Raw genomic sequence first — 14,981 nt, forward strand, 5'->3', positions numbered from 1 at the left:
GAAATAAACTTCATGTCTGGGCTTACAGAGCTTGTTGTTATTGTTGTTTTTATTAATTTTTTTTTAAAAAAAGTTGTGTCCTCTTTATATTATTTATTTCAGTTAAGTGGGGTTTAGCCTTGTTTAATAATTCAAAAATATTTCTATACTAAGAAGGCTGGTGGGAAAACAGGAACTGGAGATGGTTATTCATGCTTAATTTTCTCTCCTCTAGACTATTTTAATTCAATTTCACATGTGTAAATAAAAAAAGCTCGATCGTTACCTTGAGTTGAGCGCAAACTTTGCTGCAAGGCCCTTAATAAAGAACAAAGAGTTCACATGACTTGTCTTCTATTATCTTTGCACTGCTGGTTACTTGTCAAATTGGATTGTCTTTTAAAATCCTGGCTCAAACTTTCACGATGGTCAAGCTTCAAATTGTTGACTCCAACTCGAGCTCCCAAGCCTTTAAATTAAAATCTTTTCTTTTCTCCCGAACAACCAGATTTAAATAAAACAAAATTAAATTAAAACTAAAGGGAATTTCTCTGTGCGGACCTGATGCACCTCGACTGGCAAACAGGCTTCCTCTGTTTCTTTGCTGCCTGGTTTTAAAAAGCAATCTATACCATTCTTATCCAAACTTTCCCTATTATCATGTTCGTTTTTAAGCATCTGCAGTTGATAGACAACATAATCAGACACTGTTTTTTTTGTTTTCATTTAAATATGGGGATGAATGAAGTCACACCTTTAAATTTTTTTTATCGTTTAAGTTACGCTGTCTTACTTTGTTTTTATTTTTAACAAGATGTATTTGTCTGTAAATGAAACGTATTCAGAATACAAACCGCAAAGATCAATCGTGCTCGTGCTGTTAGTGCTATTGAACACTAGGGGGCAGCCTTTCACTTGCTCCAAGGTCGAGGGTCAGAGAGTTTCCAGTTTTTTCCAAGGACACCTCAAAATCTTCTAAGTTTAATTCTTCATTTTAAGTTCAATGGAGGCATCTGATAGATTTTATTCATTATTATTATTTTCCTTTTTAGAAAATAACTTCTAAAAGTAAAATTGCCCTAAGATGCAGTTTAAAGACTTAAATATAAAACAATGAATACATTGGGTGTTTTCCCAGGGAAAGTTACAGACTACTCACTAAAAATATCTTTACATTGTTAAACTAGCAAAAAAAATAAAAAAAATAAAAGTATGGTAAAAATGCTTCAGTTAAATGTTTGGCACCAAACAGTTTGCTAAAAAAAATTAAAAATAACTCCAAATGTGCTATTTGTACTAGAAAAAAATAACATTTATATTTTAAGTCCACATGATCTTGTGATATGTATTTTATACTTGACACAAAATGTATGTTATTGATTGTCTCAGCCTGCATACAGTGATTATTCCTCTGTAGTCACACCAGCGCTTTAATGGCCTCACAGCCATGAATATTAGATACACTTCCCTTCAACCTAGTGCAAATATGATGAGGCAGCGCGAGGGTCCATAAGAAAACAAATACGGCTGTTTGTCAATGTCTGTCTGGCCAGAAACATCGTTTTCAACAGAAATGAAAGCAGGAACACCTGCCTTGTGCGCACACAACATTTCCATGATGGATGTTCAATAATTACATTTAACCGTGGAAGCAGACTTTTTCCTGTCAGGTGAAAACAGAGGCTATCCTCCTGCGTGAGATTATCTGCAATATGAGTATAAGAAATGCAGCACATAATACGAGAGAGGTGAGGGAGGGAGTGGAGGGTGTGACAGAGACGCAAGCAAAGAGCAAAAAGGGAGTCACCATCAGTACCAGCATCATAAAGACAAGGTTTCCTTCTTGGAGTCCCGCCTGTTTCTGGGCTCCCGTTTTACCATTCCTGTTACTGTTTGAGGGCGTCGCACTTTTAAAAGCGGTTTCAGAGGACGCTTTGACGGAGGTTCACTTTCTACTTCGAAATGAGTGAGACGGTTGGATCTTTCCGTCCACCTTCCTGAAGCACTTATTTGCCGAGCGTTTTGTGTCTGAAGGGATCTCAGCATGGCAGGGGAGCTTGTGGTTGGGATACTTTATAACTTATTACTACCTCTGCTTCTGCTGACCGGTGAGTGTTTTTTTTTTCTTTGTTTTGTTTAAATTACTGCATTTTTTGGCTGTTTGAGGTTTTTAACTTACAATCTGAGATGCTGGTTAATAGTATGAACTTGATCAAATAAAGATCTCTCTAAGGTGAGCTGATAAAGAATTCAGATATGAGGCACTGAGAAAACACAAAAAGAAAAATCAAAAGTTTAAAATGGAAAAATCTAGAGACCATAAAGTGATGGCTTTGGAAAAGCAATAAATTTATACTACAATTTGAGTGATTTTAGTGCATAGCTTCATCTTCAACTCTCTTTCAATGAACATCAGACTTTTTTGGGTTTCTTTTATTTCCTGAGGTGGTTTAGATTACTTTACTTTTGCTTATTGTTTCATCTGAAATAACTTGGCTTCTATTTAGAATGCGAATGTTGGGGTTTTTGAAAAGTAAATATCTTAACCAGTTCAGAAATGGTATGTTTGTAATTGTTTTACTTCGTCCTTTGCCGCTCGCTCTTTTTGAACAGTATCAGTATTCCTCCAGCCAGAAATGACTCAGGATTCGGACATTATTGCTCTTACCTTTAACTGAAAAATGAGTCTGAAGAGCATATGGAGAAGCTAAAATGTTTGTCTATTTTTGTGTTTCACTCTTTCTTTGGACATGTGTTTGTTTTACATTTCTGCTTGTTATTTCTTGACTAAATTCCAGTCAAGAATTTAGTCAACTTTAGGTGTTTTTAAATGTGCTACGCAAACAAATTAGTCTTTTAAACTCATATAAAATAATGCAAATAGAAAACTACAGAGGAGGGAACATTTCAGGTGTTTGATTATTATTATTATTATTTTATTATTGTTATTATTATACTGAAAGGAGTTTACACCCAAAACAGCCTAATGGTTCTGTGTAGCTACTAGATAAATAAATGGTATAGTAAATCATAAAAGGCTGCTCCAATAGGCCTACCTGGACCATTTCTGTCCAACTCATTGGTTCTGTTTCCTTTCCTCCTCAGCTTCTTCGTTTCGCTATAATGGCCTCTCTCTGGTGTACTTTGTGTTTCTGCTCGCCGTGCCGCTGCTGCCAAACCCGAGCCTGGTCTCCCTGAAAGGTGAGAGAAGCTCCTCTGACTCCGGTTGTATTTGAGATGAGGTGCATCTTGTCCCCCAGGTTCAATTATTCATGTCTGAATTAGGAATTTCATCAAGCCGAGTCTAATTCTCGCACAAACACCCACCCGGTCATTTTAATGGCTTCAAATGCAGCATTAGGATTAAAATATGGGATTCCAAGCAGGTCTTATGTTTCATCTGATGTGTTCAATGACATGCTTTAAAGCTGATTCAAAGTGGACTCTGTCGAGCTTCAGGGCTGCACACAGATTTTTGGATAGTTTGAATCATTTTCTCCATTATTTATTCTGTGAGAACTTCAGATGAGATGCTCTTATCGCCTTCAGATCAATTAAAATGTTGTTTTTCAGTAATTTGGTTCAACATGGCTGGCAGTTTTCAACATGGCTGTGTCTAGAAGCTCATAAAATGAAAATATGTCACAAAATTATGTAATTATGTAAACATGTCATTACAAAATGCTTCTATCTACAAAATTATCACTTGAAGCGTTTTGTGTTTTGTGTCTGCTTAAGAATACTTATTTTAAAGCACTCACTTTTAATGGCCTTTTGTTTTATGAGGTCTGTAGTGTTAAATTTTCTTTGTTAAATATTCGTCTTTATATTTAGTGTAAGCTTTTACAGGCTAATGATTAAAAATTTGTAGTTTTATGGACACGTTTTCTTTATAACGCTATAATTTAATCACGATGCAGTCAATGAAAAATAGTACAAATAAGAAGTGCGACTTTTTTTCCTGAAACATCTGAAATTTGTGTTAAGCAACATGTGAATTCCTCTCCCACCTTCGAATGAGAACAAATTACTATGTTATGAGATTTTCTTAAAAAAAATGTATTGCTTGCCTGTTAATCACAGACCAAGCCTTAACTTTCCGTCCATCCGTCAGCCATCGCTTCCTCTAATCCCGCAGGGTTGGACAAACATGCTGTGCTAAGTTTTCAACCCAAAAGATGAGTTAAATAATTGATGTCTGATTTCTAAGGGTGAGTCAGGATGTTGTTTTTTTTTGAAGTGAGGATCTGTGAAGTTATTATCATCCCACAGTTCACTTACTTGTTGTAAAGTGAGGTTAATGAACGTCTGATAATCTGACTGGACGTCTGCTGACTCAGTCTGCCTTCATACACTGATTTGGGAGAAGGGAGGAAATCATCAAACAACTCTGACATCTGGAAAGTCCAGGAATAAACCACCTTTGCAGCTGCTGCACGACTGACGTCTAACACTTTACCCTGTTCAGAAGAGGTGGAGCGGCTGAACAGAAACCTACGTTATAGGTTAGAGAACATGGACATGCAGCACCAAAGATAACAGTGAGATTGTAAACTGTTTGTGTCTGTCGGCATCTATTATCCTGCTAGTGAGAACAGTTTCAGTTTGAGTGCTTTTAAACTAATAAAGTCAACTAAATGGTGTGCATTTAAGTAGTTTATTAGGCTTGTGCTGCTTACTTAGCAGCTAAGATTATCTGAAGAAAACAAACTCTTTTGACAGCATCAGCTAAAGTTATTAACACTTGATTGACAGTAGCATTATATGGCATACATACAGTTTACCATCTAACATCTTATTTCATTTTGTGATAGAATTTCAGAGATCAGATTGTTGTGGATTAAAAAAAAAATCGCTCTGTGAAGAATGACCCGGTAGACCGGGTCACAGGTTTTGGCCCAATATTTGATCAAAACTTCTTTTTTTTTTCTTTTTTTTTTAAATTCTGTCCTAACAGGAGAAACCCAACACTTAGGTTAAAAGAAAAAAAAAAAACTCTGTAGGATAAAAACCTCAATGCACAGTGAGCGTACGCATAAACACAACAATCCAGCACAGTTAGTGGTTTGAACTTTAACACTTGCTCCCTCATAACTGTGTTATAATAAACATCATATATGGACTTGTCTTATGGAGCAGATTTAATAGGTCAGACATGAGTGAGTAGGTCATGCGTGTTCCTCGGATCGATCGCTGCAAACAGATGAATTAAAGCGCCGTTGCCCCTCCCTCAAAGTACTTTGTAAAGGGGGCGCTGGAGGGAAGTGGTAGGAGTGACCGAATTAATTATGTATAGCCTGGTAATTACAGCAAAGAATTAAAAGATGTGATGTCAGCAATCTTCTATCTCCATTGTCACCGGAAAAAAAAAAACCCTGATTGCCTCTACATATATTTTGCTCTCCATAATTCGATCCTGGACTAAGTGATGAAATGTGTGTTCATCTCATGTGTGTGCGCAGTGTGTTTTATTATTGGGCCCGCCTGTAATTCTCAGAGCGTGCGTGTGTATCTGTGTAAGCAGAGAGGTTTAAGTGAAACAATGCTTTTAGTAAAAATGGTGAACATCAACAACACATCTGCTGGCTCAGCTGCAGCTGAGCTGCGTCAGCTGTTTGTCTTCTCCAACGTTCTGATCGCAAGAGTGAAACTCCAGGAAATCGATAAGGAATGGTTTCATTTATCTGGATTTTCAGCCAAAATTTATTGCACCACTACTTGTTTTTTGTTGTTGTTTTTTTTACATGTAATATGCTCTTAAATGCAGCTAATTCACAAAGTCATCTGGGATGTGTGTGCAGTGATGGAGGGTTCAACTATAGAGGTTTATTTTTATATTTTATATTTGGATTTGATAGCTTAAAGCAAAAATCGACTTACCAGAAATAACCGAGTATGGTCGTAAACACTTTCTGAGAAATACTTTAGTTAATCAAAACAAACAAAAAAAGGTACTCAGTTCCATAATGAAACATATAGTAATCACAAAAATATTCACACCCCTCAAACCTTTTCACATTTGGTCATAACTAAAAGCTTTAATGTATTTTCGAGGGATTTAAGTCTAAACAAATCTAAAAAGAGTGGGATTATTAAGTCCCTTAATTAGTAATAATCATTTACCTGTGTGTGTAATTTAAAGGGGCGGTTTTATGTATTTTCCAGGCACATAGTGACATTTTATAGCAGAATCATTTACTATGTTACCGTCAGTTGTTGTAAGCTGCTATGGTTATGACACCAACTTTGATCTTTTGTTTTTAATCTGCATTATGATACTCTGTAGCTTGTGGCAGAACACAGCACATCACCATCCAGACTTTGAAGCATGGCGGTGGCAGCATCATGTTGTGGACACTGAAGGCGGTCAAAGTTGATGTGAAGATGGACTGAGCTAAACACGGAGTAGCATAAGTAGAAAAGATGTGAATACTTTGTGTTCTTCTTCTTTTGCTCTCTTTAGGTAAAACGGGCCAGTTTATCCGGTTGATAGTCTACGTTAGTGTGACCTTCCTGGCCCTGCAGTGCTTCATGCAGGTCGCCTTCAGCTACCTCCCTCCACATGGTAAAAAAACAAAACAAAAAAAAAAACAACAACTTGTTACTCGTCTTAGCACATTTTTAAAACGCCATATATCCTGGAAATGAAACTAAAACACAAGAAGAACAACAACAACACATGGATCCCATGCTGTTATTGCAGACCTTTAGATGAAACAGTTTTCCTAAGCTGTGCTCTTTTCACCATTTCCTTTAACAGTTGCTGGGATCTGGGAAGAAGTCCTTTACCACTTAGGAATTGTGAGGTATGAAGTACTTGACACTTGTAATTTCAAAGCCGTTGTGTCTTTTATTTTATATCGTTTACTCTTGTGAACTTAATGTTTTTCTATGTCACATTAAAGGTAAAGTAGCAGAGCATGAATGGGTGCATTAAGTAGAGCAGCAAATCTGACAACAGAATGACAAACTAAATGTTTCCCACAAAAAAAGTCTCAGTTTCTCTTACTTCTTTTCCTCACATTTTTGTCTGCAGCTGTGTTGCGCCTACAAAAGTTGCATGTGATTTGTTGTTGTAAGTGTAAATATCCAAGTTTAAACTCTTATGAATTTTATTTGTAGATAACTTAGTTCTTTGGTTAAACTAGCTGCAGGACTTGCAGTGGTCCATTTTCCTTTATGTCTCGCCCAATGACACAACAATTGAAACGAACTGAGCGGGGATTTGAACCAGCAACCCACTGGTTATAAGATGAACTCCTACCAACATTCCCACCTTCACCCCTATTACATGATGCTTGGATTGGGGAGTCTCGAATAAAAATCAGAAGAATGGCATTATAGACAGATGAAGCCAGAATGCCTCTGCTTTTGCTGTTTTAAAACAAACAAGTAGAACCCCCCGCCCCCACCAAATTAATTAGATTAATTAATTGCCAGGTATAGCTAAAATGCCACAGAGTCTTGACTTTACACGTGAAACTCTGTAATGGTTTACGATGATTTTCTGAGGCTGACATAAACCCACAAGCCTCTCCATGGGCTGCATCGCTGGACTTTATGTGAAAATGGTCATTCTAGCAAATAGAGGGTACGAAAGGTCATAGATACTGAAACAAAAAAAAACTTAACCGGTCATTACAGTTTTTTATGGTACTCATATCTCCAAGGAGTGCTTATTGCGTACAGTGCACTTAATGCTTAGATCAGCTTGTCTTGCTGCAACACAGCTTTTATTTTATATTGACCTTTATTTAATCTGGATATAAGGCTCTGGAGATTTAGGGTGTCCCAGTGAAAACAGACAGCAGCTCAATACAGCAATAGTCACAACACACACGCACACACACACACACACACGCACGCACACACACTATACCCAGGACACGTAAGCAAGAGCAGCATAGAAGATCATCAGAAAGGCATGAAATCAGAAGCTTTGCAAACTACAAGTCATTCCTCCTAGTGCTGTTTACACACCAGATGAAAAAAAGAGGATGCTTCTTCACCACACTAGTTAAGCGAGTCATAAGATTTTATTTTTGTGTGAACCTGGATGGATGTATTTTCAGAATGGCCGCTTTCCCCAAAGTCTGAGACTTGCAGTCCGTTGCAGTCGGAGAGCTTCATTAGCCAGGTGTGTTTTTGCTGTGATTTATTATTATTTTTTTCCCCAGATTCAGTTCGGTTGACACAGCAGACATCGTGCGACTCTTGGCCCCAGACATCGGCCTCTGCCTCTCTGTCCTGTTCCTTCTGAGGCTGTGCCGGAAACTGCTGCGCCCCGCGCCCCAAGTCAACCTCCATGAAAACGGGATCCCTTCTTTGCCCTCGGAGGTGTCAGCAGATCTACTTTCGCAATGACGCAATTGTATCAAAGTAACATGCAGTCAAAATAAGACTTTGTTTTTTTTTTTGTTTGTTTTTTTGTCTTACAGGATGTGGAAACCTCTGACACAGAATCAGAGGGAGAATATGAAACAGAGGCCTCGTCTTTTGACAGCTCTGAGGAGACCACTCTGCCGGTTCAGTCCGGCCCGCCGCAGTTTGTCCAGAAGCTGATCATGTTTGCGGCCGGAGTGAGGCTGCTGCTGTCAGCCATCATGAACACGGCGGGGAAAGTGGTGGTCACTCTGCTGCTGGGGCTGGCAGGTACATCACAGAGCCGACTTTAGGTTGTCTGAGCGTGATGCTAACACGATACCCGCCCTAGTTATTGATTAGAACGATTCGCATCTCGCCCAGCATGAACCAGGCAACGATTTTTTTTTAAGTTAGCCGTCACCTGCTAAATTATTTAGGTGCAAAACTGTCGGAAAATTGGAGTTGTGCAAGCAGCACAATGTGTTACGTTGAAACATCAGGGAGGGAGATGTTGCTGTCGTACAGCACTGACAGCAGCTGCTCCTCACATCGAAAGAAAGTCGATTCATTTAATCTGCCAGAGATTTACTGAAAAAAAAAATAGATACATGTGGGAGTAGATAGATAGATAGATAGATAGATAGATAGATAGATAGATAGATAGATAGATAGATAGATAGATAGATAGATAGATAGATAGATAGATAGATTGATTGATTGATTGATTTCCAAATCTAATAGATTATAAGACCCTTTAAAGAATGAAATGTCATTATTTTTAGGGATTTCTTTGGGCCCTAGTCTTTACCGGGTTGTGAGAGAGAGGGAAGACATGCAGCAAAGGTCGACGGGTCGGATACAACAAACCCGTGACCTGTTTCCAACTTTCTAGTTTTTCCACACATGTGGGTTTTGTCTGACTCCTCTCTTTTCTGTTTGTTTTCCCACTCTGTGTCCACGTGTCTGCAGGCATTGTGCTGCCTTCCCTCACCTCAGGAGTGTACTTTGGGGTGTTTTTGGGGCTGGTTTGGTGGTGGATATTCAGTCGCTCCATTAGCATGCTGCTTTTCAGCTCCCTGTGTGTGATGATGGCCATCTTCAGCGGAGGACACCTGCTGGCTCTGTACCTCTACCAGCTGCCCCTGTCCCAGAAGCTCATCCCACCAGATGATGTTTACGCCAGGTAAAAAAAAGATTACACAAACGTGAGTTTGAGGATAAAATCACGGGGAAAATGTTTCTTTTTTGGATGTCGAGGTGCATTTGTCATTCAACCTCGTCTTTAGTAACTGACCCTGGGGGGGGGGGGGACCAACACTTAAGACATTTTAAATAATTACTTTGATTGATTTCACGCACTGAAAAAAAGAAAACAGGTGATCTAACTTTTACAAAAATTAGTTAATTTGCTACAAGTACTCAACTGAAGTTTATCCAAGCAAATATATTAAGTTTATTAATTTGTCATGTTAAACAAACATAACTAATGCAAGTCTGACAAATTAATTTCAATTACATGTAGCAAACTGTTTTGCGTTGGAACTCCATTCTCTCAGATGGTTCTTACTCTCACCAGGTCAGAAAATAAAATAACAATCAGATGCAACATTTTCTCTTATGCCAGTGTTATTAAACAATATGTCTTATTGCTTTTACTGGAATTTAACTTATCATCAGCAGACAGTAAGAACTAAAAATAGCCTTCTCAACATTTACTGGTACCCCTGGTAAATAAGTTTTAAAATATGCAAAATAAATTCACATTTTTCCTCAGCAGGAATGATTTCACACAAAAATATTTAGGAACATCTGAGCTTTAATTTGCAGAGATCAAGAAATTGCTGCTTTCTAAAATCAAAGAGAGCTTTGAGGGTCTGTGAAAGAGAAACGGGCCCACAGCATCACACATCCTTTTTATCTTTTTGCATATTTTTCTGCATTGAGACTTAAAAAAAAAAAATAAAAAAAAAACATAACATGAACTAAAATCTGCAGCTGTTTTACCTCCTTTTAATATCTGATTTAAAAAAACAAAAAAGAAGTGTCTTTAGCCACGATTTAGAATTTAAACAGAGGACGAACCTTTTAACTCTGTTTGTTTGGATTAATCCACACTTCTCTCAACCTGCTTTAAGTCCCCCTCCTTCATAAATATTCACCCTGTCTAATTTTCCCCACATCTTTTGCCAACTCAACTGAACAAGTCACAAGATTTCCCCCCTCGTTCTTTAACGCGGCTTCCTTTTCCTTCATCCTGTCGTTCTTCCGTCTCCATCCAGGTTGTTTGGTATGACGGGAGTTATCCGAACCGACGGTTCAACGCCCCACAGCCTCAGTCTGCATCCACACGTCTGCTGGCCTGACTTCGTCAACCCCTTGGTTCTTCTGCTGCTCTACTACACGCTGGTGGCTCTGCTGCACAAATGGGTCCAAATCACAGAGGAGGTCCGTGACGATGTGAGGGGCAGCTGTGGTTAGGTTCCAGGTTTATGCATGCATGCACGCGTTGCTGCTTTCCAAGCCACCTTTCCTCTGTCGTTCGCTCTCATTTTTGCTTGTTATCAATATTACATATTATTGTTTTTGTTTTTTTAACCGCTGCTGGATCATAAACAATATTTACATCATATCAGTGGTTTACTAGGTTTTAATAGCTGCTTTCCATGTCAGGATACTGCTGACGTTGACAAATCTGACAGCCCATTAGAAAGCCCTGAAGTTCCTCCGAGCTTTTCCAGAGTCATCTACATCACAGGAGATAAGCAAGAGGTGACATGTAAACATCATTATTTGACTTTTAAGTAATACTGTGTTAAAAAAAAAAGTCAGCATTTCAGCCTGTAATGGTAGTTGTTCTTTATGGAAATGTATGACAAACAGAATTATGCTCATGTAGCTAATGTCACTCCAATAACTCACAAATGTCTCTCTTAGCTCTTGAGCAGCACAGATGAAGAAACTTATCTGCCTGATGAGGTAAACAGTTCTCTTATGTGTTTATACAAATAGGCTATATTGCCAAAAGTATCTTGAGCTTTGCCTTCTTTACTCTAATGCAGCTCACTTTTTGCATCTAAAACAGCAGCTTTAACTCTATTGTTAAGCTATTCCACAACATTTAGGAGCATTTATGAGGTCAGACACTGATGCTGGACAGCACAGTCTGCCTCGTAGGCTCTGGTCTCATCCAGCCCCGAGGTGTTAATCAGGTTGATGTCAGGGCGGTGCAGTCTCACGTTCATTTCATCCAGGAGATTGAAATTGTCCAAATTGTCTTTGTATCCTCTTACACCCTCAGTGGGTATAAAAAATTTAAACTTAACATTTTGGGCAAAACCTTTATGCGGAATAGTTTTTGAAAGATCAAAGCCTCTTTTAGCGGATAATAAAAAATAAAAAAAAAAGTAAAGGCACGTGGAGCCTTTGTTTACAGAGCGAGCCGAGGTCCCGGCAGCTGGACCCACCGGTGGGTCCGTCGGGCTCTAGGGGAGTTTTTTTTTATTAGAACTAAGGGGCCAAGCCCTGATAAACAACTTCACACTGTCAGGCTCCCTCCATTAACCTGTACGCTTAACACAATGTCAGGAGAATGTATCATTCTCCTGACAGCCACAAAATCCATACTCCTGCATCGGACTGCCTGACAGATGAAGGTGATTTATCACCCCAAAGAACAAGTTTCCATTTGTTTAATATTACAACAGAAAGCTTTAGAGCAGCGCATCTGATGCTTTACATTACACTTTGTGATGTAATGCTTACATGCAGCTGCTTTTAAATCAAGACCCATTTCAGGAAGCTCTCCTGCAGAAAGTGGTGGTGTTCTTATTTTTCATTTTTTTAATACAGCACACAGTAACGTCTGTGATTTCTGAGCCCAAATGATTGTTCTTCCCAAATACGTTTAAGTTGTTTTTAAATACCTATAACACTGACTGTGTAGCTTTCAGTGGCAAGAAAATGTTCATAAGTAGAAACGTTGTAGAGATGGCATCCTGTTGCTGTCCCAGTGGAAGAGATTGGTTCACCTTGAACTCTGTCAATCGGAGGGATTTTCTCAATATGTTTCCCAGTAAACTGTACTGATAATCTGATTACACTGCACAGTTGTTTAAAAAGTCTACAGATGTTTTTATCAATCTGTTTTTGTTCTTTCAGTCGATGGTTTTGATGACTAGAGGTTCCTGGCAGAACGTCCACAGCAACAATCTTGGGTGCCTGGTGGAGGAAGCCGGATACGTAAACCGCTACTCTCCGTCTCTTCACGAAGAAAACGACTCTCCTCCACCTGGTAATCAGAGCTCAAGAAATAAACTGCCTCAGGAAGAAGGGACGCGTTCAGGACTGTGCAAAAAACATTTTCAGATATTTTTGTTGTTTTTTGAGCCTCTTAACTCTAGCCTCTACTCTTTATTCAGTCACAAAAAGACTGAAGGAGGGAGAGATGAAACAAGATGTGCAAACATAACGCCTGAAAAGCTATCAAATTCGAATTTTTAAGTTTTATTGTTTTTCCTCTTTCTCTTTCACATTAGAGGCAGAAAATGATGAAGGCCTGGCAAACAGGAGTGAGGAAGCCTCCAGGAGCCTGACAGAAACCTCGCCTGCCCCTTCGGGCCCCAGCGGCCTCGTTGTCTTCGGGCGTCTGCTGCAGAAACACAGCTACGTTAGCGCCCTCGTCATCATGATGGTAAGGTCGACAAGTAACACTTTACACATCTATTGCTGTGATATGCATAGATGCGTAACACAGCCATAGAGAAACGCAACTACTGTTTCTCAACAGGGGAGGGAAACGTTTCTGCAGCCACACTAAGACAACCTGTGGTTGTTACAGAGCTGTAATTGTTTTAGTGCTCCCACAGTGGGACTCACACAGATCAGTGGGAATGGAACTGGAAAGCCACTGGGAGGAATTGTGAATTAATTGCGTGAGCGCTTTGCATTAGACCACTCAGTCCGTAACAAGTAAGCAAACTGCTCCACTACCAGAGCTGCAGAGGACGGCAGCAGACACAATAAATGCAAACAAAATTATGTTTAGGTAAGAACTAATAATTAATCGCTCTTGTACTCTTCATCTTTGAATTTCATTCCTGTTAACTAACCATAATGTAGCAAACAAGAACTAAAAATTGAGCAAATAAAGTCTGGTTCAAAATCAATGATTGACAGAAAAAACAACTTTTGTGTTCAAACGCTAAAGAGACATGCTCACAATTATAGTAACCTGAGGTAAATCTGAGAAAAAAAATAAATCTGTCGTAAAACTGTCAAACAACCTGACTCCTTTATGTCTAGGTGTGGAGTATAACTTACAACAACTGGCTGACCTTTGCCCTGCTGGTGTGGTCCTGCTTCATCTGGATGATGCGAGACCGCCGGCGGTACGCCATGATGTCTGCCCCTTTCCTTGCCGCCTACGGCACCGTCCTGGTGGTGCTGGGCTTCCTGAGCGGGCTGCGCTTGAGCCGAGCCGAGCTGTATCCAGGGCTGCCCCCTGCAGTGATAGTGGACTTTGACCTGAACAGCTACCACCCTGCACCTTGTGTCCACCTGGGAGCCAAGGTGAGTCACGACTCATGAGATCCACCAGCCTAAAATGGAAAAACTATGACAAACACTTTTTTTGTTTTGTTGAAGTTTTGCAAAAAAGACAAGGTTTCCTTCAGTATTAGATGAATTTATTCTACGTTACAGAACAATCCAACACATTTGCTAATATATTTGTAGTAAACATGAAATACAAAAACAAAAAAAAATGTGTCTAAAGTTTTGGCGTCATCCTAATGTGAAGTTTTAGCTCCCTTGATCCAGCATTTCTTTTAATCAAGCATTGTTCTAAATACTCGTGTGAAATTAAAAGTATTAACAGGTCGGTTCCAACCTCTAAGCTTTTCTGCCGCGGATGTCTGAAAAATATCTAAACACGCCAGGAAATCCTGGCGTTTCTGTGTGTGATTCGCTGCCTTCTTCTTCTGCAGGTCTTCTACACCTTCAGCTTCTGGGTAATGTTTCGCCAGCAGCTGAAAGAAAGAAAGGAGGAGCAGAACATGAAGAAGGAATCTCTTGAAGACATTACATCCGTCCCACGTAAATGAGCTTAAATTGCTTCTCTCAGTGTTTTTTTGGACAGAAATGAATATATATATATATATATATATATATATATATATATATATATATATATATATATATATATATATATATATATATATATATATATATATATATATATAATCATCCTCACATCATTCTCTTTAGTTTTTGTAATTCTCACAAATATTTATCCTTTTTCATTCCAACTTCCCTTTTTGTCTTCACTTCTTTTTGATTTCCTTCGTTTCAGCGGAGGAAAACCAGCCGTCGCCTCTGGTAGGGATGCTGATCTCAGGGGTCAAAGGGCTTCTCATCAAATACTGGATCCTGTTCTGCTGCTCCATGTTCTTCATAGTAAGCTTCTCTGGAAAGGTGAGTAATTAATTCATTATTATATAATAATTAATTCATATAATTCATGTGATGGAACATGCAAATGATTTTGTTGATCCTATTTTTTTTCCTGCTTTTGATACATTTCATTTTACCATTATATTGGCAGCCAGGTGTCTAAATCATTTTCTGAAGGAAAACGTAGA

General features: G+C 38.9%; 1 protein-coding gene across 2 annotated transcripts in view; it reads left to right on the forward strand.

The window, feature by feature from the left end:
- Positions 1–14,981, forward strand: part of LOC103156056 (piezo-type mechanosensitive ion channel component 2) — a 51,687-nt gene that overhangs the window by 896 nt on the left and 35,810 nt on the right. Inside the window, exons 1-15 of one of the 2 annotated variants that reach the window (XM_016663978.1) lie at positions 1,760–2,087; positions 3,085–3,180; positions 6,443–6,544; positions 6,740–6,785; positions 8,157–8,316; positions 8,418–8,631; positions 9,313–9,526; positions 10,623–10,800; positions 11,014–11,112; positions 11,278–11,319; positions 12,502–12,634; positions 12,879–13,033; positions 13,645–13,911; positions 14,328–14,436; positions 14,693–14,814. In XM_016663978.1, coding sequence (XP_016519464.1) covers positions 2,024–2,087; positions 3,085–3,180; positions 6,443–6,544; positions 6,740–6,785; positions 8,157–8,316; positions 8,418–8,631; positions 9,313–9,526; positions 10,623–10,800; positions 11,014–11,112; positions 11,278–11,319; positions 12,502–12,634; positions 12,879–13,033; positions 13,645–13,911; positions 14,328–14,436; positions 14,693–14,814 — 2,001 coding nt within the window. In that variant the 5' untranslated portion in view covers positions 1,760–2,023. Of the gene's footprint in view, positions 1–1,759; positions 2,088–3,084; positions 3,181–6,442; positions 6,545–6,739; positions 6,786–8,156; positions 8,317–8,417; positions 8,632–9,312; positions 9,527–10,622; positions 10,801–11,013; positions 11,113–11,277; positions 11,320–12,501; positions 12,635–12,878; positions 13,034–13,644; positions 13,912–14,327; positions 14,437–14,692; positions 14,815–14,981 lie in introns of those variants that run through there. The other variant, XM_016663979.1, reaches the window with a different exon arrangement.

This window comes from Poecilia formosa, unplaced genomic scaffold (assembly GCF_000485575.1).
Source record: "Poecilia formosa unplaced genomic scaffold, Poecilia_formosa-5.1.2 Scaffold461, whole genome shotgun sequence".
NCBI lineage: Eukaryota > Metazoa > Chordata > Actinopteri > Cyprinodontiformes > Poeciliidae > Poecilia > Poecilia formosa.